Raw genomic sequence first — 26,734 nt, forward strand, 5'->3', positions numbered from 1 at the left:
GAGGAGCAGCTGAGATCGCTGGGTGCGTTCAGCCCAGAGCAGGGCAGGCTGAGGGGAGGCCTGATGGCGGCTGCAGCTCCTCACAGGGAGCGGAGGGGCGGCGCTGAGCCCGGCTCTGTGTGACAGCGACAGGCCCGAGGGAACGGCATGGAGCTTGTGTCCGCTGTGTCACTCTTCACTTTAGGGTGGTTGGGCACTGAAACGAGCTTCTCAGGGCAGTGGTCATGGCACCAAGCCTGTTGGAGTCGAATAAAGTGTTTGGACAGTGTTCTCAGGCACAGGGTTTGAATATTGGGTGGTTCTGTACGGAGCTAGAAGTTGTTCCTGATGATTCTGATGATCCCTCCCAACTTGCAGTTGTCAGTGATTTTTTATTCTGTTTTCTTATAAATGCCACATGTATGCACACTCCCACCCAAACACCCATGTTCATCTTCATGGAATTTTAGTGGAATGCATAGAAATGTGTTTTTGGCCTCTTTCTGTGAGCTTTCTGTTGCTGCTGCTTTCACCTTTGATCCTAAGTGCCAGTGTAATATCATAGTGACTCACACAAACTTGGGTTTATGGCTGTTCCCGTGTATTAAAAAAACTTGTTTTAAATTACATTAAATTAATGTATGTGTATTTTGGAACTTGCTCTTACAAAACTGTTGTCTATGGGGGAGAGAGGGAATTCCTGTCATCTCTGTTCAGGAATCTAACTTATTTTACTGCATTGTATTAAATGGAGGAATTGAGAGCAAGTTTGACTCTTGAATACGTGCTTTGAGTAAATTTCCAAGGATTTTCCATTCTCCCTTAGCTTTGAAGATAATGGTGATGGATGGGTCAAATTTGACAGTACTGGTACACAATCCTGTTACAGAGGAAATGGTTTCTTGTAAAGCTTAATTTTTCTTCTTTTAAATTACAAAATACTTGTAGAATAGTTAATTGTTGATGGTATTTCTTCCCATCCATGCTGCTGGAGAGCTGTACGCGGTGCAATTCTGAGACTCAGATTCACAGTTCTCATCTCAGCCTTATGTCTGCATGTGTGAATTGGAAGAAACAGATTAATATGCTTTTCCACAATCTGGCTTGCTTTCTTATCTCATTGTAATTATTTTTGAACTCAGAAATCATCAGCGTGTAGTGTCTTCGGATACCTGTCAACCTTTTGACAGACTAGCAAGACATGCTGTGCAATCCTAGGTGGCTTTTTCAGCATTTCTTAAAAGGGGAAATAGAGTTTGGCCTCAAGTTAATGGTAGCTCTTCAGAGAATTGCAACCTGATGACTCACCTTGGCAAAACTTAGAAAAAAATTAGAACAAGAATATAGAGATACACTCATTTGCACAGGTTCTGTGTAGTATTTGAATGAGTATACATTTCAGTGTTTTTCAGTAAACTCTCCTTGCAAATCAAAAACGTTTACTGCATCTCACTGAGGCCATTGGTTCACCATGTTGCAAGTATATTCTCTTTAGAACTGCACAGTCAGACAAATTATGGAAATAAAAAAAGATTAGCTACTGAGTAATGACGACAGGGGAAAAACAAGTGTTGTAGTAAAGAGCCTTGAAGAGCAATTTTTTAGCAGAAGTTTGTAATACTTTAGTACAGTGAAGGGATGTGTTCACATTTAAAACAAGTTGCTTTTCTTTGTGATATTCCTGTTTTTATGTAGCAATTAGTAACAGTCTAAGGAAAGGAGGCAAATCTCTCTTGCCTTTCCTGTCTTCACCTGGGCTGCTTGGTACAGGAATTCATAGCACACACAGAACCAAGCAATTTGGTTGAAATGTGCCTGACATCAGTTTATTGGTAAAATGCATTTTTATTGACTATGCTGTAGCTTAGGCTTGGACAGGACTCTCTGTATCAATGAACCTGCTGAGGATAAGCTGAATCCACTGACACTGCTAAAACAATATACTTGTTTGACTCTTTCTGGCTAAAACACGTGTTTTTCATGGGGTAAAACTGCTATGTGGTGCAGCTGTAATTAGGAACGTGACTGGCGAAGTGGCTGCGGGTGCACAGCTAGGCTGTGTGCTGGGCCAACCAGGTCTGGGAGATTGCTCTGGAGGATGGAAAGCAGAAAGGAAAGAGATGGTCTCCCAGCCTCACCTCTCCTGTTGCTGTTCTAAATAATCCTGCTCTGTGGCAGGAGAGAGAGGACAACTGGACTGAGCCATTTCTTCTCATCAGTACTGCTCTATGAGGAGCAACTCCTAAGAGGAAGGGAACTGGCAGCTTCCTCCAGGCAGGTCTTCTGTGGTTCCGTGCGCTGCCCAGGGAGTGCCTCAAAATGTCTGTGAGGATCCCTCACAGATTTAAGAAAGACAAAGGAAGTAATTATTCCCATCATGGTCAATGTGCTGTGTGAAGCTGTATTTAATGAGAGAGGGTTTGCTCAAGAAAATCTGAAATACTGTAATTTATTTCCCATTACTAACGAGCATTGCAGTAGCTGTACATTTCTAATCAAATACTCTCCATGCTTTCTGTTAGTGGGATTTTGTTACTTCTACTGCCATTATTTCATTTTTCATGAGAAAAAATCTTTTGTTTAAGACCTAGTTTTACCTGTAGTTGCCCATTACTTTTTTCCTGACATTTGAAGTTGCAAGAGAACAATTCAGAATAGTTGCACAGATGGTTTCGGTTGAATCTGCTATAGAAAAATACAACATTATTTCCTTTTTTTTTTTTCCTTTTTAAATTTCAGATACCTCTTATACCTACAAATAAAAAGGGATATTTTCCATGGCCGTTTGCTGTGTTCTTTTTCTGATGCTGCCTACCTGGGTGCCTGTATAGTCCAAGGTAAGTACAAGCAGCAGTTTTGTGAGAAATAATTCATAACTCTTAAGAGTAAACAATATAAAGAGAAATGCAGAGTTGTGTGAGATTGGTGATGAGAATAGCAATAACTGTTTTTTTACCTGTACTGTTTATTTCCCTGCATTGGTTTAAGTTTTAAAGTAATTCAGCTTGCAGCCAACTTACGACACACAGGAACTTAAAAACAAACAACAAAAACAACAACAACAAAACACCAACAAAACTAACTAACCCACCAGACACAAAAACTACAAAACAAAACAAACAAACAAACTTGAAACAAACAAAACAACAACAACAAAAAACCACTACCTGATTGCCTTAGAATTAAAAAGTATGGCATCAGTATTAGACTGCCATTACAAAGAAAGCAAAACTATTCTTTTACTATCCTGAATGTAAACATAGTCTATACTAATTGAACTAAGCAGGAAAAGTTTCTATTCAGTGTACTTTCTTGTGGAAAAGATTATCATTTCATTTGTGTAATGCTGTAATGGAGAAAACATGAGGAAAAGACTTCTTTATGGATGCCAGAGCACTATAAAAGGCTACCCAGTGAAGTCATGGAGTCTTATTCTCTGGAGATATTCAAAATAAATCCACCTGTAGGAAACTTGCTTTAGCAGGGTGTTGGACTAGATGATCTCCAGAGGTCCCTTGCAACTGATCTGCAAAATCCTTGACAAAGCAGTAGACACAGTTCAAGGAGAAAGACCTTTTTTTTTTATCTCTTCCTTTCTTCTTATCAGTTACCAAAGACAGAATTGATATATATATATCTTGGAATGCACTAAAGAAAGTAGTTAGCTACATGTGCAATTAGGGACTTCATATGTGTGCAAGTTCCCTTCATTCTACCTTAATCTGAATGAATCTTTTCATTCATCATGAAGCTGCTTATCCAAAACAAGATCAAGTCTAGACCGTATTAAAAGAGACTTATCTAGAAAAATAGAAACCACATGTCTCAATTGAATATCTAAGTGATCATCTTTTAGAAGGAGAATCAGATACTGTGGGTCATCATTAAATAATAGTACAGACAAGTGGGGATAAACGGATAAAGAAAACAGCATGGTCAGGAGTACACTGTTTTTGTTCTGCCTAGTAGAAGAATGGTAAGTAGTTAAAGAGGGAGGGTTTCCTATGTCTTCTTTAATGACCCTATGTTCTGCCAAAGAAGGTTGGCAATTTTAAGATTGCTAATTACTTCTGCAATAAATAAAACATGAAATTTGCTTGAAACTCACCGATTGTAGTTTCAGCTAGCTACAAGTTCTTCCAAGTAGCATTTCTTCAGAGATGCTTCATTCTTACAGTCCCTGAATTACACTATTTACAGACTTTCTCTTCTGACTTTGCAATTTAATTTTTCTGTTCTATTTTGTGTTTTGAATCTATTTAGCTGAACTTGGTGATTATGATCCTGATGAACACCCAGAGAATTATATGAATGACTTCAAGATTTTTCCCAAACAGTCACATAAGCTTGAGAAGAAAATAGCTGAAATACATAAAAATGAATTCAGGTAATTTAGAGTGCTGCTTTGTAAAGTCAGCTAAGGATTATTTTATCTGTTTTCACACTGTGTGTATTAACCCAGGAGGGTTTCTTTCTTCCTGTTTAATATGCTGAATTTGAAAATTCAGTTTCCGCTTAGTGGGTTTTCTTTTCCTAATAACCTTCATTAATCATAACTGATTCCCACATGTGTGCTAGTAATTTAGACTGCATTTGCTTGAAAGATGGGTCTGGCTATTGGGAGTAGTTCACATCATGGGTGCTGCAGTTGATTAACAGAATGATATTTTTCAGTTAGGGATCAGAGTTATGTGGAAGACTGTCTTGTGTTTGGGTGTGAAATATCTAAATGTAATGCAGTTACAGAATTCAGGATCGATATTGATTGGAATGGGACTGTAAATTTTGTTAACAGATATGATTTATACAGAAATGTGTTTAAATTAGTTCTGTGGGAAAAAAAAAAAAAAAAAAAAAAAAAGAAGGTTAGATCCAGAACTATACACAAACCTTTTCTGTCTTTTCTGTGCTAAACTTTCAATTGCGTGAGAAGGAGGAGGGGACAAAGATTGACTGATCTCCCTCTAGGTTTCAAAGTTGAATGTATCCCTCAAGTATTGTATTGCAGAAGAGTAGTAGCAGTGCTTTGTGCAACTGTCCCCCCATCAGGATTGTCAGTGAGTAGCATGCACAGTAACAGTGTCAGAAACTACTCATCATTTTGCATGGTGGAGAATGTTCCTCTGAGAACCATGAGAGGAATAGCACGTGAAGAAAATTAAATAAAATCAAACAGATAAATTAAGTGGATAATTTCCATTCAGAGATGATGAGGTTCATTGCACTTCCTTGAAACATGCCTATCTTGTTTAACAAAAAGAAGATTGTGAATCAAGACCTCCCCCAAGCAAAAAAAAAAAAAAAAAAGGAAAAAAAAATATTTTCAGAGGAGTTGAAAGTGAAAAGCATTTCTTTTTTTCTGAAGTCTATCATATATATGTTGTTCAATCATAAAGTAAAATTACTGATGAGCATGCCAGAATTATTGTGTTTCCCTTTTTTCTTCCTTGAACTTATGTGTTTTGCTTATATTTCTTTCAGCAAAACAATATTTTAAATAGTGCAGCTGTGGCTATATTTTTAGATTAGTCTAGGCTGAAGTTTACACAGATCCAAAGAAATAGTTTAAAAACAAAAACAAAACCAATTTATCTTTATACTTTAAGCAGTAGTCCACACGATAGCTGCAGGTTTCCAAAGGCTAAATTCAACCTTCAAAAACCAAGGTTTTTAATCATTTAAGCTATGGTGTAATTGGGAATATTTTGATCCATTCAGTTTGGCAGGAGTAGTCTAGTCTTTTATTTAAAGTTAGGAGAAGGAAAGGAAGGCTTGCTAGAGGAAGCTGATGGCTTTTGTATTTTACAGCCTTGGAAAGAGATGTATTTTTCTCAGTTGTGTTTTTCTCTTGTGCATAATTCTGCCCATGCATCATAAATTTAACCTGCTGGTTACTCTATTATGAATAATCAGGCACATTTTTAGCTCATTTATAAATTCCCTGTTCTGATTAGAATAGTATTCCTCATCCTGTGACACTGATCATTACTCAGGTCTGTCTAGGATTCTGTTATGGTCCATTCCTGTGCTCTGTTCCCCCTGTCACTGCCTGTGAGAATATCCCCTGAATTTCAGTAGTCTTGGCAAGGAACACCATTAATTATAGCCTTTTGGAAATTCAGGCAAATTGTACTAGCTCAGTTTCCTGCTGATTTATTCAAAGAAGAAGTGTTTGAGGCAGAACTTTGATATATAGCAAAACTCACCTTACATCTCATTTCTGTCTGCGTTGGTAATTGTCTGTAGTAGGTTTTGCCAATCTGTACACTATTAATGTTAGACTTAGTGGCTTACAGCTTTTTCTAGATGCCAGGAGCAGTTTTCTTCCCAATTCCTCTACTTCCTGACTATTTTTCTTTTCTTATTATCAGCTCACAGTGTTCTTTATATATTTGCCTGGCTGCAAAGACACTTTGAGGGCTGTGTGCATAGCTGCTGCTTGGTCCTGACTATTTGCATCTGTAGCTCTGTCTTCCCAAAATTGATAACCCTATTACCCTTTTTTACATCAAGCATTCAGCTGTCACATGAAAGTTTTACCTTTTTCAGAATATTTAATTCCTTGGATCTCTATTCTAGGATTTCAAATGAATAAAACATATCTGTCACGTAATGAACTATATACAGAAAGATCTAGTGCTAGATAATCAGATTCTAGTATCTTAACTATAAAAAGATAATTAGAAAAACCACTGACTTGTCAAACTTCTATTTCTTGTTTATCAGCATATGTGTTTCACTGCATTCAGTAGAATTTTTTTTTTTTTTTTGAAATTAGTATTTTGCTTCTTAGTGAGTATTGTTAGAAATGCTGAAGGAGGTTCCCAGGCCTTATATTTAAAAGGCACTTGAGTCACATGTTAGTGAATGGGAGAACAGAAGAGACAAAGCCATTTTAATCCAATTGCCATTTAGCTAACTTTGAAATAGTTACTTCTGAGTGACATCACTGCAGATGAATCTGTCCATTTTTTTCCACACATGTAAACAAAAATTATGGAATCTGTCTCTTCTGTGTAACCAAAGCCCTATGGCTTGGAGGGTGCCAGTTCTTAACTGAATCCTATCTCAGCATCCTCATTCTTAAGGTCTTATAACATGCTGGAAGAATTTGCCTTTTGAAAGTCACATGAGAATAGTGAGAGGAATGTCTGGGAAACAGCCAGTAATGCTGTGACAGCTGCCAGTTACTTAACGACTTTTTTGTGTCATTTAGAAGTCTTGTTCTTATTAGCTAAAGCAGATGTATGACATGGTACTTTTATTTCATGCTCTGTTTGCCTATGAAAACAACACTAGATTTTAGCAAAATGCAGGCTTTCCTATGACCATGTTCTTCACCTGGTTGCAAAAATTATAAACGTGATGGATAAACAAATGTGTGAAAAAACTTCATTGTGCTATGATTCATTGTCTTGTGAGTTGTAATTAATTATTCTCATTGAGAAAGGGAGAGGTACAGTAATAACTTAATTGATCTTTACAGTGAGTGGGCAAACAAATGCCAGGATGTCATATTCTCATTCCAAGTAAGGCCTCTTTTGAAACACGACATACTGCTGAGTGAAAGAGAGATAATGGCCTTATGGCATAGCAGCTTAGAATGTATGAGTATACGTTCACATTAGGATGTGAAGTGGGCACTTATTCTTGAAAGATTTGAAGTTGATTTGATTGTTATATGTTTGGGTATGGATATAACAGTGCAGCTACAGAATTCATAGCTACTTGCATGTCTGTTTGCCCATCAGTTTTAACAGACTGGAAGAGATTTTGGCCCTAAAAATAAGATATTCAATTAGTAGATCGATATATACTTCTTCAAGTGAAGTGAATGCTTATGTATGTCTCCAGGTTATTCATTTAATATTTTAGCTAGACTAGTGCAAATATTTATGAGACTGTATTGTAAATCACATCATTGAAACAATCCAAATAAAAAGTATCTTTTATTTTTTGCTTGTCTTTCAAAGAAAAGTACATGGAACCACACATGCATTTCTTAGATATTTTGGCAGTATTAGAGAAATTCACACACTGTACAATCTTCAGTGTATAAAGCTGTACTTTATTTCTGGTGACCAAAAAAGTCCCAGCTTGAGAAAATTATGACAAAGAATACTGTGTAGATTTGGGAGGGAAAAAAACAAAACCACAAAAAAATGTAACCCATCAAGTGAACTTAGGCAGAATCATGAAATCTTTTTGATAGAAGAGAGAGAAGTTAAGTGAAAGGTCATTTCTTCAAGCCTAAAAGCAGGGACTTCTAAGATTTTTATTTATTTATTTACTTTAATTTGAGAAGATCACCCAGGCAGTCTTGATCTCTGGAATTTCAGAGCTGTTTTTAGCATATTAATAATTTTGTAACTGTACCCAAAACAGTTGTACTTTTTCCACTGTATGCTTAAGCAACTTTAGTTCCTGGCACTGTTTTGATTGTTGCTATTGGATTTTACAGGCTTCTCTTACAAGTACATATATATACATATCACATACCTGTTGTCAGTTTCTTCTTCCAAATGTACTTCAGTGTTGTTACAAGTGCATCATTTGTTTTAAAAGATGGATTAAAACTTCAGATGTTTTTACTACATTCATAGTGCCTTCTCTTCACCAAGATAAAAATTTATTCTGTTCCAAATCTTCTGTCTTTAGATAGAGTATTTATGACTCTGATAAATTCCCTGTCTTTTGAAGACTACCTATCAACCATAGCTTCCTGAGATCAGGCACTTGAAATCCAGAGAATTCCAAAGACAAGATTCATATAAGATCTGCAGAAGGGAACATCTGTTTGTTGAAATTATATTTATTTTCTTCTCATTTCATTTGAAAGGCATGCGATAAAAGTACTTAGATGTTGAGACTAAAGATTTTTTTTGTATCCCACCTGATAACTGCTTCTGATATGAAATATAAAGTCATGTAACTTAAATGAGTGTATTATGCAAGCAGCTATTAATTTACATAGAAACCCTAAGGAAACATAATTTTGCAAATTAAATTATGGACCAATTCAAGTAGCTATTTCTCAGGCCAATTTCATAAGTAAATTCAAATAGTTTACCATTACTTGGGGCACAGGTGATGTTGGTACAGGTTCAGTGTAGTTGACTCCTACTTGGCTATTCTCTCCAGTGTATGACATTTTCTAGATTCTGCGTAAGTTTTATGTGGGAGAAAATCTTTTGGGAGAGGAAGAGATTTCCTCTGAGGGCATGAAATCACTGACATGTTCTGTTAATAACTATCCTAAAAGAAATTTAAACTTTTAAGCTAAAGGGTAGTATTTTCATGAAAACCAGATTAACAAATTAATGCTTTTCTTTGATGAAAGTTAAATGAGAAGTTTTGTTTAAATTTGTTTTGAAAGGTGTGTAATATCTACATAGTCTATATTGTTACTACACATTGTCGACTTCAGCATTTTTAACTTAACTTGTCTGCTCTAATTCCTTCCTTATTCCCTTCATCATACCACCTTTGGTGCTCACACTGGTGTGAAGATTATAGGGTTTCCTGATCTGCACTCATCTGCTCTCCAGCTCTCATGCAGACATGGAGCTCCAACAGAGTTATTGGCAAGCTTAACTACAATTATTATTACTATTGGAGTATATCCTGGGAGCTTGTCTCAGGAGACTTGGCAAGGGTTGCTAGAAAATGATTTTCTTTGTAGGTGCTAATATTGCTTAATCCCAGCTTAAAGCAACTTTTTGCATGTTATTAAATATATTAAAAAAGAGCTAAAACTGAATTCCTGTTTAGTACATCTGGACCAAAGTGGATTTCATATGACATTTAAAAGCTTTTTTCAATTAAAAGTACATATCATCTACCTTTATGTGTTTAGTGCTGCTACCACATTCATCGACACATTACATTTAGCTTCTTGTACCATCCTAATCACATTTGTATCCGGTGGCCTCATACAGATGAGAGTAATCCAATCAAAATGACATATGTAATGCACCAATACTTGCTGTCATACCACAGAAGATAGAAGCCAGTTATCTGGGAATTTGGAATCTGTTGCCATTTATATTGATGGGGGAAGATTCTGGAAAAGAAGAGGATTTGGGCTCAGGAACAGCTGATTTATATGCTCAAGCCAAAATCTTTGTAGTTCTCATCTTTGCAAAGTGTGATCAAGGACTTTGGAGGGTTGAGGAGGAGGAGGATGTGTAGAGGGAGTTCACAGGCAGATTGTCATGCCAGCTGCTTGAGGTCCACCTACGTTACAGCTGGAGCAACTCTGAATGCCTTCTTCATTTCAGCCTTGATACCCTGTGGTAACTCACTTTATTTCCTAGTGTATGCACTTGTATTTATCATCAGGCTATGTATTGGCACATGCTACAGCAAATTCAAAATTATCTGGTTCTTTCTAATGTAACAGTCTGGTTTTAACATGCTGTTCTTTATGTTTTACTGGGTGGAAAACATTGTTTCTGTTTAGCTGTATTGTCCTGGTGTTTATTCCACTATTAATTCTTCTTAGCAGTAGTAATTTGACTGAATTAGAGAGATGGCCAGAATGTGTGTTTCGTAGATACATAGAATTTTCATAGGATGGCTCGTGTTGGAAGGGACCTTGAAGACTATCCAGTTACAACTCTCTGCCATGGGCAAGGTTGCTAGCCACTAGATCAGGCTGCCCAGGGCCCCATTCAACCTGGCCTTGAATGCTTGCAGGTGGGGGCAACCACAGCTTCTCTGTGTAACCTGTTCCAGTGCCTCCCTAATCTCTGAGTAAAAAAATTCCTTCTGACATCTAATCTAAATCTCTTCTCTTCTTCTTCAAAATCATTACTCCTTGCCCTATTACTGTCTTCCTGTTTGAAAAGTCAGTCTCCCTCCTGTTTGTTTGCTTCTTCTGTTTTAAATACTCAAAAGAAAAGGAAGGATTGATGTAGCAATAGGGATTGATATATTAGTTTAAGGGATATATATTTGTATAGCAAAGAGGAATTCATGTGTAGTACTTCTAAAACTTTCCAGTTATCTTTGCTTGGTGTGTGGACAGTCATGTTTTTCAGAATGAGCCTTACTTCACTGAAGTACTGAAGTCACAACATAATACTTTCATCTTTGCATTCACCATTTGCAGGGACTTCTTCTTCGTATAAACTGTTTTGAGTTATAGTGCACCAAGATAGAAAGCTGCTCACTATAGCATGTCAAGTGATGGAAATCTGCTAAACTGGGGGAAAACAGCTAAAAGGTCAGCCAAGGGACAGAGACAGGAAGCTGATGACAGAAAAATGAGGATGAAGTAAGGGAGCAAAGACTCCCAAAGCTATCTTGTGCACATTCCCAAAGGGACATTAGCATATTAATGATTTATTGGAAAAGAGTGGATGTGTATGCCAATGTATTGCATATGTATGTCTTAACAGTTTAAATGTAGAACTTGAACTCCGAGAGAGAGCACTTGATTTGTCAAGTTGCCTGGTATGGATTGCGAGAATAAAGGAATATTAACTTTCTAACACCATATTGGAGTTAGAGAGTTTTCTTCCTGGATTCTTCTGATGACACCCCAACTCCTTCCCCTCAAGGCTATTCTCAGTGAGTTCCTCTCCCAGTACACGTGGGGTCGCTCCATCTCCAGTTCAACACTTTGTACTTGGCGCTGTTGAATCTCATTAGGTTGTCAGAGGCCACTTTTCAAGCTTGTCCAGATCCCTCCGAATGGCATCCCATCCTACTGGTGCATCAACTGTAAAGTTGCTGAGGTTGCGCTTGATCTCACTCTCTAGGCTGTTGATAAAGATGATGACAGGCACCATTCCCAAGAGCGACCCCCTTTGGGACACGACTTGTCATGAGCCTCCACCTAGAAATAGAAGCATTGACCAGCCTTTATCTTTTCCAATCACTGTGGGATTTGCCTGACAGCCATGACTTTTTGAATATGTTGGAGAGTGATTTAGCAACTGCATTGACCATTTCCTTCAGTGCTGGATGCTACTGTCCTCTGCATGGCATTCTGACATTACAGGGGTGGAGTCAGGAGCAGTGTCAGGATCACCCTGTCTGTATAAAACTGCCATTAGGGAATGGAGCAAAGAGGATCGGCAAAAATGATATGGCGCATCAGAAGAGTGTGGCATGGCAGTTTGCGTGGGCAGTCTGTACAGGGCAGGTGAGGAGGGAGAGTATCACTGTCAACTCAGGAGACCAGCTCACCTACAACAAATATAACCATGGTCTCCACTAGGCAGAAAGCTCTGGCAAGAAAGAATGTGGCAACTGAGATGGAGTACCTGCCTAAAAATGTGGTGGATCAAGTCTCTGGCTGCAGTGAGTGCCTGAGCCTATCGGTGCTGGTGAAGTGTGGCAGGGATTCCATCTGCATAAAGTGTGAGAAGGTGGATGATCTGCTCAGTATGAGTGGAGCTCAAGGGAAAGTGGAGAGATTAAGGAGTATCAGAGAGTGCAAGCAGGAGATAGATTGGTAGAGTAACTTTCTCCCAAACTTGCAAGAAAGACAGTGTTGTTGATGCCTTGGAAACAGTGGTGGACCCCCTCCATGCCATCATTGAGGAGAGGGAGGCGATTTAAGGGAAGAAGAAGAGTGGGAACAGGTCCCAGCTCTATGGCACAGGCAACCCTCATCCCGACCTACCTTGGTTCCCCAGATGCCCTTACGTAATAGGTTTGAGGCTCTGGAACTTGAGGGAGAGGTGACTGAGGATGTGATGGGAGGTCCACCTATGAGGTTGTCTAGGATGAGGCGGTTGACTCACACCTCAAGACTGCCTCTGCCAAGAAGGACAGAAGGGTGATTGTTGTAGGTGGCTGAGAGGAACAGAGTTCCGTGTGTGTCGGCCCAATCCTGCACAAAGGGAAGTGTTCTGTTTCCCTGGGGCCTGTGTCAGGGATATTTCTAGGAAACTTCCTAGTCTAATTCACCCCTCTGATTATTATCCTTTATTGATAGTTCAGCCTGGCAGCGATGAAGTCGCTGAGAGAAGCCTGACAATTATCAGAAAGGATTTCAGGGAAATGGGGCAGCTAGTGGACAGAGTGGGCTTAGAGGTCATATTTTCCTCTATCCTTTCAGTGGCAGGGAGGGAAGAAGAGCAGGAAAACCCATCTCATAAATATGCGGCTGAGAGGCTGGTGCAATCACAAGAATTTTATTATTATTTTTTAAACTGTGGGACAGTTTACTTGATGCCAGGCTTGATGTCTGCTGAAGGGTCTCACCTGCCTCAAGTTGGGAAATGGACCCTAGCCCAGGAACTGACAGGGCTTGTTGATAGGGCTTTAAACTAGATATGAAGGGGGAAGGAGATAAAACCAGGCCTGCTAAACGTGAGCCTAGGGGAACGATGATGGGATTGGCGGTGAGACAAGGGGCTCAGCTGAAGTGCATCTACACCAAGGTGCACAAAAAAGGCAACAAACAGGAGGAGCTGAACACCAGTGTATGCCAGGCTATTGACTTAGTTGCAATTATGGAAACATGATGGAATCACTCCCAAGACTGGAGTGCTGCAGTAAATGTATATAAGCTCTTTAGAAGGGATAAGAAAGGAAGGAGGGATGGCATCGCTCTCTGGATTAGAGAGTGTTTTGGTGTTGTTGTGCTTGGGGCTGGGATTGATGAGGTTGAATGTCAACAGGTAAGGATTATAAGGAGGAGGACCAACAAGGCAGGCAACCTGGTGGGCATCTGTTGTAGTTCACCTAACCAGGATGAAGAGACAGATGAGGCATCCTATTAGCCGCAAGCAGAAGCTGTCTGATTGCCAGCCCTTGTTCTCATGGGGGACTTCAACTTCCTAGATATATGCTGGAATTACAATACAGCATGGAAGAAGCAGTCTGGGAGATTTTTAGAGTGTATGGAAGATAATTTCCTTCTGCAGCTGGTAAGAGAGCCTACCAGGGGAGATGCCTTGCGAGACCTGCTGTTCACGAATGGAGAAGGTCTGGTGGGAGATGTGAGGTCGGCAGCTGTCTTGGACAGAGTGACTACAAGATGGTAGAGTTACTGATTCTTGGTGAAGTGAGGAGAGGGGACAGCCCTCTGCTACCTTGGACTTGCAGGGGATGGACTTCGAACTGTGCAGAACACTGGTAGAGAGTGTCCCTTGGGATTCAGTCTTGAAGGATAAAAGGGTACAGGAAGGCTGGTTGCTCCGCAAGAAAGAAGTCCTAAAGTTGCAGGAGCAGGCTATCCACCTGTACCAAAAGATGAGCCAGTGGGGAAGAAGATGGCATAGATGAACAAGGAGCTTTTCCTGAGGCTCCAGGAGAAAAAGAAAATCTTCCTCCAGTGGCAGAAGGCACAGGCAACTCAGGGAGAGTACAGAGACAGTGTTAGGATGTGCATGGAGAAAATTATAAAGGCAAAAGCCCAGCTTGAACTCAACTTGGCTGTTGAGGTAAAACAGAACAAAAAACTTTTTAACATATGTATTAACAGTAAAAGGAGAATCTCCATTCTTTACTGGATGGGCAGGGACCATGACCACTGAGGATAAGGAAAAGTCTGAGGTTCTCAATGCCTTCTTTACATCTGTCTTTAAAATTCAGACCAGTTATCCTCAGGGTACTCTACCTCTTGACCTGGAAGTCTCGAATGGGAAGCAGAATAAATCCCCTGCTATTCAGGTGGAAACCATAGAAACCTACTACTCCAACTGAACTTCCACAAGTCCAATTGGGCCAGATGGGAACCACCTGCTGGCCTTAGGGAGCCAGCAGAGGTGATAGTCGAGCTTCTTTTTCTATCATCAATCAGTGTTCCAGGTAAACTGGAAAGGTCTCAGAGGATTGGAGGCTTGCCATTATGACTCCCATCTACAAGAAGGATTGTAAGGGAACAAAGGGCCTGTCAGCCTGACCTCAGTGCCAGGGAAGATTATGGAGCAGATCATCTTGACGGAGATCACATGGCATATGTGGCATAACTGGGGGATCAGGCCCAGACAGCATGCATTCATGAAAGGCAGGTTCTGCTTAATCAATCTGTTCTCCTATGATCTAGTGACCAGACTGGTGGATGAGGGAAGGGCCACTGACATAGTCTACCTAGACTTCAGCAAAGTCTTTGACATTGTCCCCCACATTATTCTTCTGGAGAAGCAGGCAGCCTGTGGCATTGGACAGATATACACTTTGCTGGGTGAAGAGCTGGACGGACAGCCAGGCCCAGAGAATGGTGGTGAATGGAGTTAAATACAACTGATCAGGAGAGTGTTCCCAAGGGGTCGGTGCTGGGGCCTGTCCTCTTCAATATCTTTATTGATGACCTGGATGAGGGCATTAAGTGCACCGTCAGTAAATCTGCAGATGACACCAAGTTGGAAGTGTTGATCTACCTGGGGGCAGGAAGGCTCTACAGAGTGACCTAGACAGGCTGGATAGCTGGGCTGAGGCCAATGGAGTGAAGTTCAACAAGACCAAGATCCTGCACTTTGGCCGCCAAAACCCCGAGCAACGCTACATGCTTGGAGCAGAGTGGCTGGAAGGCTGTGTAGAGGAGACGAACCTGGGGGAATTGGCTGATGTGTGGCTGAGCATGAGCCAGAAGCATGTCCAGATGGCCAAGAATGCCAATGGTATTCTGGCTTGTATCAGAAATAGTGTTGCCAGCAGGAGCAGGGAAGTCATCATCCCTCTGTACTCAGAACTGTTGAGGCTATACCTTGAGTACTGTGTTCACTTTTGGGCCCCTTACTAAAAGAAAGACACTGGGGCCTGGAGCATGTCCAGAGAATGGCAACAATGCTAGTGAGGGTTCTGGAGCACAAGCCAGATGTGGAGCAGCTGAGGGAGCTGGAATTGTTTAGTCTGTAGAAGAGGAGGCTCTGGGGAGACCTTATTGCTTTCCACAGCAACCTGAAGGGAGATTGTAGTGAGCTAGGTGTTTGTCATTTCTCTGATGTAACTAGTGATAGGATTAGAGGGAATGGCATCAAGTTGCATCAGGGGAGATTCAGGTTGGATGTCAGTAAATATTTCTCCAAGAGAGTGGTCAGTGCTGAATGGGCTGCCTAGAGAGCTGGTGGAATCACCAACCCTGGAGGTTTCAACAAACATTTAGATGTTGTACTGAGGGACATGATTTAGTGGGAAATACTGGACAGTTGAACTGGATGATTTTAGAAGTCTTTTCTAACTTCGGTGACTCTGTATTCTTCAGGACTCTGAGGTGTGTGTCATCTGGTCCCATAGACTTATCCAGTCTCATCAGGTGATCTTGAGCTTGCATTTCTCTCACAGTGGGAGGGATTTTGCTCCTCTAAGCCCTGCCCACAGATTCAGGCAATGAACGTGATATTGATTAGAAGTATTTTGATACTTATTGATCATTGTTGTTTAGAAGCTGTACGTAATAACGCTCCCCTGATTACCTAGTCCTTTCCCTGAAGAATGATGTGTATTCTGCATTCCTCAGAGCGTAGTTTGTTTTACTGTAATAATGGTACTGTAATAATGGTACTGTAATAATGTACTGTGTAGGTGCTTTCCCCTCCTTCCTGGCCCCCCCCCCCCCCCCCTTTTATTTTTCTCCTGGAAATAGCAGTCGTAACTCTACTCCACCAGTGTTGTTTTCTTTACCAAGCTAGTTCTTTCCATTCTCATGGTGAGGTTTTGATTCAGATTCCACATATTTAGCCTACTCATGTATTCAGCTGTACATATGAATTCCCAAACTATATAGGAATCTCTTCATCTGCTTCTGACCTGCCTCTCCACAACTTCTTTATCTGGGTGTAAAGGCAGCAGGATCAGTCTTGGATATGCATAGTGAGAAGGTGTTACCAAAAAAAAAAAAAAAAAAAGAGAGAGAGAGAGAGAGAGAAGGATGCTCACCCAAATTTAGAAATCTAGGCTCACAGGAAGACTCCACAAAGGAGGGCTCTCCAGCAAAACATCCTTCCTCAGTGGCAGTCAGCCCTTAAAATGAGGTCAAAAAGGGGTAGAGCCAGGTTGCACAGGTGAATTTTAGTAAATTTAAGTCATGCTTTAATACCACTCAGTTCTTAGCTGTGTCTAAAGTATTAGCAGACAGACTGTATAAAAAGCATCTCTGATGTCTGCTAAAATTATCTGAGCTTAGATCATAAGTAAAACTACTCAGAATTTTTAGTGCTATAATTCTATAACTGTTAGAGTTACTCAAAGTAACAGGAAATCTTGTAGCAGATAGCTCTGAAATCAGTATATGATGTAACTAAACACATAACTTCTTTATGCAAAATTCTGGCTACTCTAAAGGAAATCCAGCTCTTGTTCTGCTGGAGGATGCTTTCTGCAGGACGTGGGATGTAGCAAGGACAGGATTTCATAGGTGAGCATCATCATTTAAACAGTCAGCGTTGTCTCTCCTGAGACTGCAGTGAAGGATGTTCTGAGGCAAGGCAAAGGACATTTGGTGGAGAGTGAGCCTATGTTATTTAAAGTTTTATGACTTTGGTTTTTTTGTTTGTTTTTTTCCAAGTTTGTAAAGAGAGGTATAAGAAACATTTCTTGAAGCCAGATTGTTATGTACAGATTTAATTCTGTAAATTAATTACCTTTCAAAACCCTTCAAACCATAAACATCCAGAAATGATTCCTTCATGGGTCATGTGAAAGTACAGTGAATCCACTGTATTCTCCAGCTGGTAACTTTGATAAACATAGAAATGAAACAAAAGGGTGCAGAATAGTTACGCTTTTTATTAATAGTCATGTATTAATAGTATGTTAATAACAGTGTTTCAAAGCACTTCATAAATCAGTAAGAGAAATCACAGAACACAAAGAGAATGACTCAACAAAGGTCAATCAAAATGGTACTGAGAATGGCATTGAAAATGCTTTTTGCTGTTATTGCTATATAATCTCAATTTATTGAAAGGAACTGATGCTTTATCATGGGCATCAGGTCACCTCAAATGAAAGATATGAAGGGGAGAAAATTCTAGAATCAGTCAGCAAAGCAAATATATAATTGCTGTGACAATCTTGAAAGTATTCCCTGGTGTACATCCTGGTCTTTGAAATGCTTCAGGGCTGAAGGGTCTTTGGGGAATAAACAGATATTGTGCATCCTCTTGTGTGCAATCCTCACGAGCCAAAAGTTAAAAATAAAGCCTGCTGCAGATTTCTCAGTCTTGTTAAAGTCTTTGTTTGATAAAAAATTTATTAGGAACTCTTTGATTGATTGATTGATTTCTGGCATGAATAATTAATTCATTGCTATCAGCTGTGGAGGACTAATTTTACAGATAATTCTTATTTTATTTTTTTTATTTTGCTTATTTTATTATTTGTTCATTTCCACTGAAAATTTTCTTTGTAATATGTTACTGGTCCTGCTCAAAAACTTTGTCTTGAGGGAGCTGGCTACTAGAATGGTTGCAACATATGAAAAAGGGATTCATCTTCAGTTCAATATTGAATAAATATTGACTAAGCTGAGTTAATCATATAAAGTCAAAAGGAGGGACTGCACTTCCTTTACTTCATAGGCTGCATCCCCCCATACTGGCCACACTGACTTCTGTCCCGTGGGCTCCTCCATGTCTGCGTGTGGAGATCTGCTCCACATAGTGCCTGTGGGCTGCAGGGAACTGCCCGCTCCTCTGTGGGCCTCTCCTGGGCCTCAGGGAGCTGCTGCTCTGCACTTGGAGCTCCTCCTGCTCTCCTCCTGCACTGACCCTGGGGCCGTAGGGCTGTTGTCTCACATTTCTCATTCCTCTCTTCCAGCTGCTGCGATGCAGCAGTTTTTCCTTCCCTTAAATCTGCTTTTCCAGAGGGACACCACACCCAGCATCAGTCATGGCTCAGCTCTGGCAGTAGCGGGTGTCTTTGGGAGCAACTGGAATTGGCTCTATTCTAACATGGGGTGTCTGCTGGGCTCTGCTCTCACAGAGGCTGCCCCCGCAGGACCCTGGTTGATAATGTGACAGGTTGTTTGTTTTGAATGGAAACTTTAGAGGCTTTTTAGCAAAGCCAATAAAAGGAGTATCTATTGTGAAATTAGTGATTAACATTAAATGCTGGCTTTTGTTTGCTGATAGCGTTCGCTATAGATAGCTTTTTATTTATTAAAGAAAGTTTCATTACTAAGTTCCAAGGGAAAAGCATATTATGAAGGTTGAGTATTATATTCCCTTGGTAAAAGATGAATCAGGAATTTCTTTTTCATTTCATATTACACAGATCTCTTCTGCTTTGTGCTGTTCTCTTAGAGCTGCCTACAGTAGCCATTTTATTTGCCTGTAATCTGTTAGCATCAAACTTGTTAATTTTTTCTCCTTTTTTTCAAGTATCACAGCTCTACTGCTCTTTCCACCCGATATACAGAAAGATAGCATAGTTTCAGAGATTATAGGTGAGAGCATGCTAATTTTGTTTATTAGTGTGCTTTCTTGCTTTAATGATTGCAAGGTAGTAGCGCTTTTTTCACTTCTGGAAATGCCAAATCCAAACAACTCAAACCCACAAATCACATTATTTCTAATTATTTATCATTTCTACTTTCCTTTTACATTTATCATAACCACTTTCCTTTGTGTCAGCAAAGGAAGTTGTGAAAAATTTGGTTTTATAAGGTATTATTTTTCTGTAAGGCTTAGCTTCCAATCAGCAATCAGATCTTTCATTTGTTTGACTTCTTCCTATGCAGCACAAGCAATCTAAGTAAATTAGATTTAGTTAATTACTTATATTCTTTGCAGTTGGTAGGTACATGAAAAAACTTGCTCCATCAGAACTCAACAATTAGGATTTATTGGTATTGAAAAGGAACAGAAAATGTCTAATGGAGCCATCAAAAAGTTAATTGAGCAAAATAAGCGTGTTTGGTTTTGTTTGCTACTTTCATACTGTCATTTTAAATATGTCGCTGCGCATATGCACATTTCCAATTGATATGTGCTCTTCTGTATTAGATATTGGTGAAGGAAGGAGAAATGCAATTCTTTAATTTTGGTGGCTTTTCATATAAAAAAGAATAATTATGAAATGCAAGTAGTGTAATATCAAGTAGGTCCAAAAGCCATATTGGGAATTAAAAGAATTAAAAGACAGTGGAGTCTAGGTGAGAATGAGTTAAAACCTTTTAACAACAGAAGTTAATTACACTGATATCGCCACAGGGCACTAATGTGGTAGATTCAAAATAGGATTTGATATCCATAAGTTATGCTCGAATCATCTTTAGAGTTGAGATGAATTTTGGGCTGGTTGCTGAAACTTGTATGTCAGAGTCTTTTAATTTTCAGTTGTTCTAGGGATAGCAGAAACTGCTACAGGGGAAATTATTCTACGTCACTGCACTGAATGTTTGTCAGTGCTCATTCCTTTATGACACAGGAAACAGAGTGAGAATGGGAGTCAAAGTGGAGGGGTACTACTAAGTATGACCATTCCTGTCTTTCTTGAAGGATTGTCAGTGCTCCATTTCTGGGATAATGTGTATGAGAAGGATTTATGATGCCTAGCTTTCTAAAGGTTCTGAGCACTGCTTGTCATAAAACTGTATATCTGTCAGAGTCATGTTCTTTAGTCATACAAATATCTAAACAGAATAATGCTCAGAACAGCTCACTGTCAAAAAGGCACTGCAAATCCATGTTAGGGCTGAGAGTAACGTGACTTAGAGGAGCTAAAACAAAATAATAAAACTTCATAACTCAAGTTTGCATGCCATGTTTGAGGATTTGACAGTTGCTTCTAGACACCCTAAAAATAGGGGCATATAATGGAAATGCTGACAGATTCTAAACTATCATAGTGGTAACAAGCACTGCTATAATTAGGTGTGCATCTGAGTGGACTGTAATATGATTGCTGTGTTTATGCCCTGTGCTGGAAGGAATGTTTGTTAATCTGGACAATCCTTTTAGATGAGTTTGGGAGAAAAAGTTTGTGGAAAAAAGATGCTGAAGTTTACTTAATAATCAGGGTGATGTGCTTCTGTATCAAAAGGCAAGAGATATCTGCAGGATATTAGATGACTGCATAATGTGCTTGTATCCAAAAAGGATTAAAAAAGAATTTACCTGAAAAGATTCAGCATTGGGTAGTTCAGTTCCGGAAGTGACATTAAAGTTTTATATCTTTACATTATAAACTGAACATTGTTGAAAATGTTTGTATTTGATAAAGAGTTTTTCTTTTCAGAGGTCAGAGTCCAGCTGTTTCTGAATTTAAGTTGCTCCTGAAAGCACATTCATTAGAAACTTATGGTGTTGATCCTCATCCTTGCAAGGTAACAGGTTTTTTGTTGTTGTTGTTGTTGTTTTAAACTACTAACATTTAATTAAAAAAACATTAATTGAGTTTATTTAGATCTTTTTTAAAAATTTTATTTAAATATAAACAGGGAGTCAGTTATAAAAGACCTTATCCCTAGTACTGCATTTAAGCCACAGAAGTACATTTGAATCCGTGCAACAATCAAAGAAAAGGTCTCTGCAGAAGAACCAGACTGTGGCAGGATGATATAGTAGAGTGTTATGTCAGAAACTATGACTATGCTTGATAGTTTCTTTGCACTTACTGCAAAGGTTTCATAGATGCTCCACGTATTAAATACTTGCTTGCTAGGAATTTCAAGATTCAGGCTTCCTGTTGTCCAGAAGTTGAAGCAAATTATTAGACCCTGGCAGAATAGTTTTTCAAATACCATCAAAATATGTAAGTCTTATGAAGAACAGCAAATTAAATGATTGTTTTGTGGTTCTTTAAAGGAAGGCAACTTTACTTCCAGTTCTTATTGTCCCTTACACCTACATTTTTAATTACTTAGTTTTATCCACATACTCTACAGTCTGTTAATTTTTAATGTTTGCAGCTTCATTTTTTAATTGCTGCTTTTGATTTTAGTCCACCTCGTATACTGTCTAATTTGATTAAGGAGCAGAAGTGTGCATTGCTGTCCATTTGGCTGTGTTGATGATGAGTGCCTTAAAGCAGTTACCTCTAACATAAAGCTGCTTCAGATTTCATATATACTATGCTTGGAGTGTTGTTCCTGTGTGAAATACAGGATCTGATTCAGAGATGAGTGAAGTCAGTGACACTGTAAACTTTAGTTCAAAGCTGCAGTTTTCAGAGAACATCTCTTATACTGGCACTTAGGATAGAATCAGAATTCATTCAACACCTTCTCTTTATCTGTGTAGCAGGACTTATAGAGTGGGGACATGCAGGAGTTCATGGCCTAAAATGATGGAAAAGTTTTTAGACTTCTGGAAGTAAGCTACAAAGCACAGTGGCCCCTTGCAAAATGTTCCCTGCAGTTTTTCGTCTCTTTCTCAAGAAACAAATTAGTTTCTGATTATTTTTATCTTCTTGATTATAAGGCACAATAAGTCCAATATACTTTAATAAGGTGAGGGTCTGGGACTTGGGATGGGCAGGAACTCCAGTTAATACCAAACTTACCCGATTCTTTGCTCAGAAAAGTTGGGGCAGAACTTCTATTATGTAACTAAATTTTTTAAAAAATGGTATTTCATAACTTAAAGACTACTAAATGTTCTGGTTTATACCCAAGAGTACCTTCTTACTTTAATAAATGTTGTTTTTTAAAAGTACCATCACATTAGAAATTTTGTTACTCTGTTAAACACATAAACATATATGAGACTTATTTTACCTCTATTTGTTTCAAGTATTTGTTGCTTTGAAGTGTACAACTTGGAAGACAATTTATTTTGAAAAGGAAAATAAAATATAGGTAATCTATAAGGTAATTATAACTTTTGCATTACTAACAGATGTCTCATTGGATAAAGGCAAATTATATTTCTTTTTTCTCTTTCAAGGACTCAACAGGAACAACTACATTTTTAGGATTCACAGCTGCAGGATTTGTAGTTTTTCAGGGGAACAAACGAATTCATTTGTTAAAATGGTAAGCATGTAAGAGTGCATTAAGCACTCTTTTTAATTGAAGAGCCTTTTCTCCTGTGTCTTCCTTTCTTTGTATTATTTTCACCTGTATTTACTTTCTTTAAGGTGAACCATTTGGATATTCCTTCTCTTGCCTCATCATGTTTTTGTTTTTTTTTTTTTAGAGGACCTCAAATAAAAAGCAGAATAATTTGATTTTGTTCTTCCTCCAATGAAAATGATTTAACAGAGTACATTAGTCAACGTAATGTATAAATGCTAAAATGAGTAAGTTGATTTTTCAGCTCTGCTGTAAATCACCAGTGAAGCGTATTGACAGAGATGTCTGGAAAAGTTTAAAAAAGTCCACCTGTGCTTTTTATATGACTCTTAAAAATCTGATTATTTCCTCATTCAATTAATTTCCTTCAAAAACAGTACTTGATAAGCAGATATGTAGTCTAAATCTACCCTCTTCTAGATTAAAATTATTTCCTCTCATCCTGTACTACATGCTCTTATAAGAAGTCCCTCCCCAGCTTTCCTGTAGGCCCCTTTCAGGTACTGGAAGGCTGCTATAAAGTCCCTCTGGAGTCTTCTCTTTAGGCTGAAGAGCCCCAGCTCTCTCAGCCTGTCCTGATAGGGGAAGTGCTCCATCTTCATGTCCCCGCTCTGGACATGTTCCAGCAGTTCGATGTTCTTGTGTTGGGGGCCCCAGAACTGAACTTTCTCTTCTTGCTTTGTCCTTCCCTCTTTTTTTAATTTTTTTTTTTTCTTTCTTCAAGGGAGGGTCTTTTTTTCCCTCCTTTTTCCTCCTTTTCATTTCTTCTCCCCCTGTCCACTACCTCTTTCCTTTAAAATATTCAACTTAATTTTCCAGCCTCAGCCATGTTTAAGGGAGAGATAAAACTGAGCTTCTCCAGATGATGTGACAGATGTCTGTACTCTCAGTATTGTGGTGGAAAGTGTGTACAGGCATGCTCAGAAGTTCATGAATCTTTTTGATCCTGCTGCTAAACTGGTGCCGACATTAGAAACTTAGAAGCATTCTCAGCCTTTCTTGTGCGAAGGAAGTGGGCTGGAGATGAGGAAATGGTGAGGTAGCTATTTACATAGAGATGGGCTCTCCTACGCCTGTAGAAATTTCCCTGAGAACTGAATAATAAGAAATCCTCGGGGGTTTAAAGTCAGTGGTTGTACGTGTAACATATATTTCTCTATGCAGCTCTGGGGATGTTTGTCAAATACTGTGCATTTATGATCCTGGATTCATACTGTAGTTTCCCTAGGGCTAGTATCAGGTTGCTCTAGTAAGAATGTTTAAGTGGTACATGCTTTTTGCATCATGTCCTGGTAACTGTAGTGTTATTCTATGATAGAAGGAGAGAGTATCTCTTGCTAGGCTTCTATTCACCATACTGTGAGAACTGAGTTTGGCTGCTTTATTTTTTCTATTTCTATGCAAGGGTAAGGTGACTTTTTGAAGATCTTTGTGTATTCATTTAGTTCATTGGCATGTAAACAAAATAAAATATTGATAGATGAAAATTCATTAAATTGTCTCAGTGTTATGCTGGATATTGGAAGGTTGATCTGATGAGATTGATCTAGATACTGTGTGATGCTTGTACTGCTCTTTTCTTTTATAAAACCTAGAGCTCAATAGCTTTCACTGGTATTAGCTGATGTTTACACCACTCAGTAAAAATCCAAATTCATATTTGATATTTTCTTGTCTTCAGATCTTACTGATCTTATCCCACAAAATCTCAATAGATTTTGAAGACTGACAACTTAACTATTCATTACAGAGGGCATTATTTATGGTGGACATGCCAAAAGAATACGATAATAAAAAGCAGCAAAATATACTATAGGCTTTAGTTTGTGTTGGGTTTTAGAAAAGAGATTGGTTCTGTAAAGTATTGTCACTGTAATGTATTTGTAATATATTGTATTAGTGCACTAAAAGTGTCTTTGGATTCCTGGATTGTCTTTGACTTATTGTCTTATTGTTGTTTACAGATGTTTACTTTATTTCATGTATAATTTTCAGTTCAGGGTCTGACTGATTTCTGTATAAGGTTCTAAAGCATATTGCATCTTTGCAACCTGCCTCCCAAATTACACTGATGTTGAATAATACAATTTTCCTCTGAGCAGCTTTACATTTTATTTACCAGAACATAATGATGAAGTCAAATGATTTAATCAAGAAAAGGAAACGATTTTGTTTTTTTACTTTAAGAGGTGGTCTTTTTCATCTTTCTATCCTTCTACTGGAACTGGACTTTTTTGTTGCTATTGATAAATGTTAAAGCAAAACACTTGTTAGAAAATTTCTGGAATAGCATCCTCCTTACCTCCAGAGTCATTCCCATTTCAACCATCCATCATCCAGAGTCTTCAGGGAAGTATGAGAAACTACAGTGTCTTCATCTCTGCTCTGGTAATGATGAAATTTCTGTTGCAATTTAATCAGAGATAATTGTATTGTCTTAATGCAGTGCAGCATTATTCCATATCTAGATTGTTCTTTGAACCTGGGTTAAATTATAACACAGGAAGGCAACACAGAAGACCCAGTGCTGTTAACCCTTTTTCTTTTACAGCATCCCAAATGAATTTTTTGCAGATGCACAGGGTTGCAAAACAAATACTCTGCTTATTTTCTCTTACATACTTTTATGCTGGGGGTCTTATGCTGAAGATTTAATGCTGAAGACCTCTCTTGAAGCTTTTGTCTCTTTAAAGCCTCCTTGATGTTTGTGAATCACTGAGGTCTGCATGCAAATTTTCTTACTTGCAGTTCAGTCTATTGTCTACAGTAAATCATTTTTCTCTTTCTAGGTGTGATGTCTATAAGCTGAAATTTGAAGGGAAGACTTTTTATGTGTTTGGAGCTCAGAAAGAGGTCAGGTTTAATATTTTTACAGGAATTCTGTATTTGATTTAGAGTCAACTTAAATATAATATCATTTTTAATCAAACTTAAACTTCTATGAAGTATAATGGTAATTATATTTCTTTTTTTTTTTTTTTTCTAAAATGGAATGCAAATGAATGTGAATATTGTTGGTTGTCAGAAGAGTGTCTTATTTGCAAGGAATTTAGATGTTTCTTAATCTGCAGGCAGTGCTGAGTTGATTGCGCCTGGTTTTGATTGTCTGTAGCCAAGTTTTAATGGGTTTTAAAACACTAAAGCTCTACCTGCCTACTCTAAAGCATGAACAGCATCTCATGGGTATTGAATCCTGGATCAGAGCAAAATATTTTCATCTTTTTAGGATCACTTTCTCAAATTTTGCTCAGCTAGATAGGATGAAGTCTGTCCTAATTAGAGTACTGTCATTGGACTCTTAGAATTAAAATTGTGGAAATTTTCCCTACAACATGCTCTAATCAGTGCTTTCCCATGGGCAGAGTGATTTAGCTCAGTGCTATGACTTTGGATGCAGTCTGGGTGAAGAACAGAAAATGATGGAAGGAATACCTGAAGTAGCAGGAGCTATTTGTATGGTAGCAAGGAAGATTTGGAGATAGGACATAGTGAACAGGGGCGAAGTAGGTGGTTAAGCAGTGCAGCAACTGTATAATGGTGGAATATTGAACAGAAAGACTGATTTTGAGCTGAAGGCTGTCAGTACAGATTTATCTCAGAAGTCACTTATATATATGTTCTTGTCTACCCCTTCAGAGCATTCCTTTTCATTTCTGAAAAATTTGCCCAAGTAGTTTGATTACCAGCCACATAAAGGTATATATTTCTTTCAGCGAACTATAGATGGAGGATACACAGGAGATCTTGGTCTTCAGTTTATCTGATTATTACTGAGAGCTATTAGGTATGAATGCTTCATTTTTTTTTCAGATTTCAAAAGTTTGTTTATTTGTCTTC

At 38.6% G+C, this 26,734-nt stretch overlaps 1 protein-coding gene across 7 annotated transcripts in view; it reads left to right on the plus strand.

Annotated features, from left to right (window-relative positions):
* FRMD3 (FERM domain containing 3) overlaps window positions 1-26,734 on the plus strand; it is a 146,238-nt gene that overhangs the window by 93,422 nt on the left and 26,082 nt on the right. For 6 of the 7 annotated variants that reach the window (XM_031602398.2, XM_090131099.1, XM_090131098.1 and 3 more), the window contains 5 exons: window positions 2,719-2,816; window positions 4,243-4,366; window positions 21,121-21,208; window positions 22,770-22,858; window positions 25,687-25,750. In XM_031602398.2, coding sequence (XP_031458258.2) covers window positions 2,719-2,816; window positions 4,243-4,366; window positions 21,121-21,208; window positions 22,770-22,858; window positions 25,687-25,750 — 463 coding nt within the window. Of the gene's footprint in view, window positions 1-21; window positions 360-2,718; window positions 2,817-4,242; window positions 4,367-21,120; window positions 21,209-22,769; window positions 22,859-25,686; window positions 25,751-26,734 lie in introns of those variants that run through there. The other variant, XM_090131102.1, reaches the window with a different exon arrangement.

Source organism: Phasianus colchicus, chromosome Z (assembly GCF_987193195.1).
Source record: "Phasianus colchicus chromosome Z, bPhaCol1.hap1.1, whole genome shotgun sequence".
Lineage (NCBI taxonomy): Eukaryota > Metazoa > Chordata > Aves > Galliformes > Phasianidae > Phasianus > Phasianus colchicus.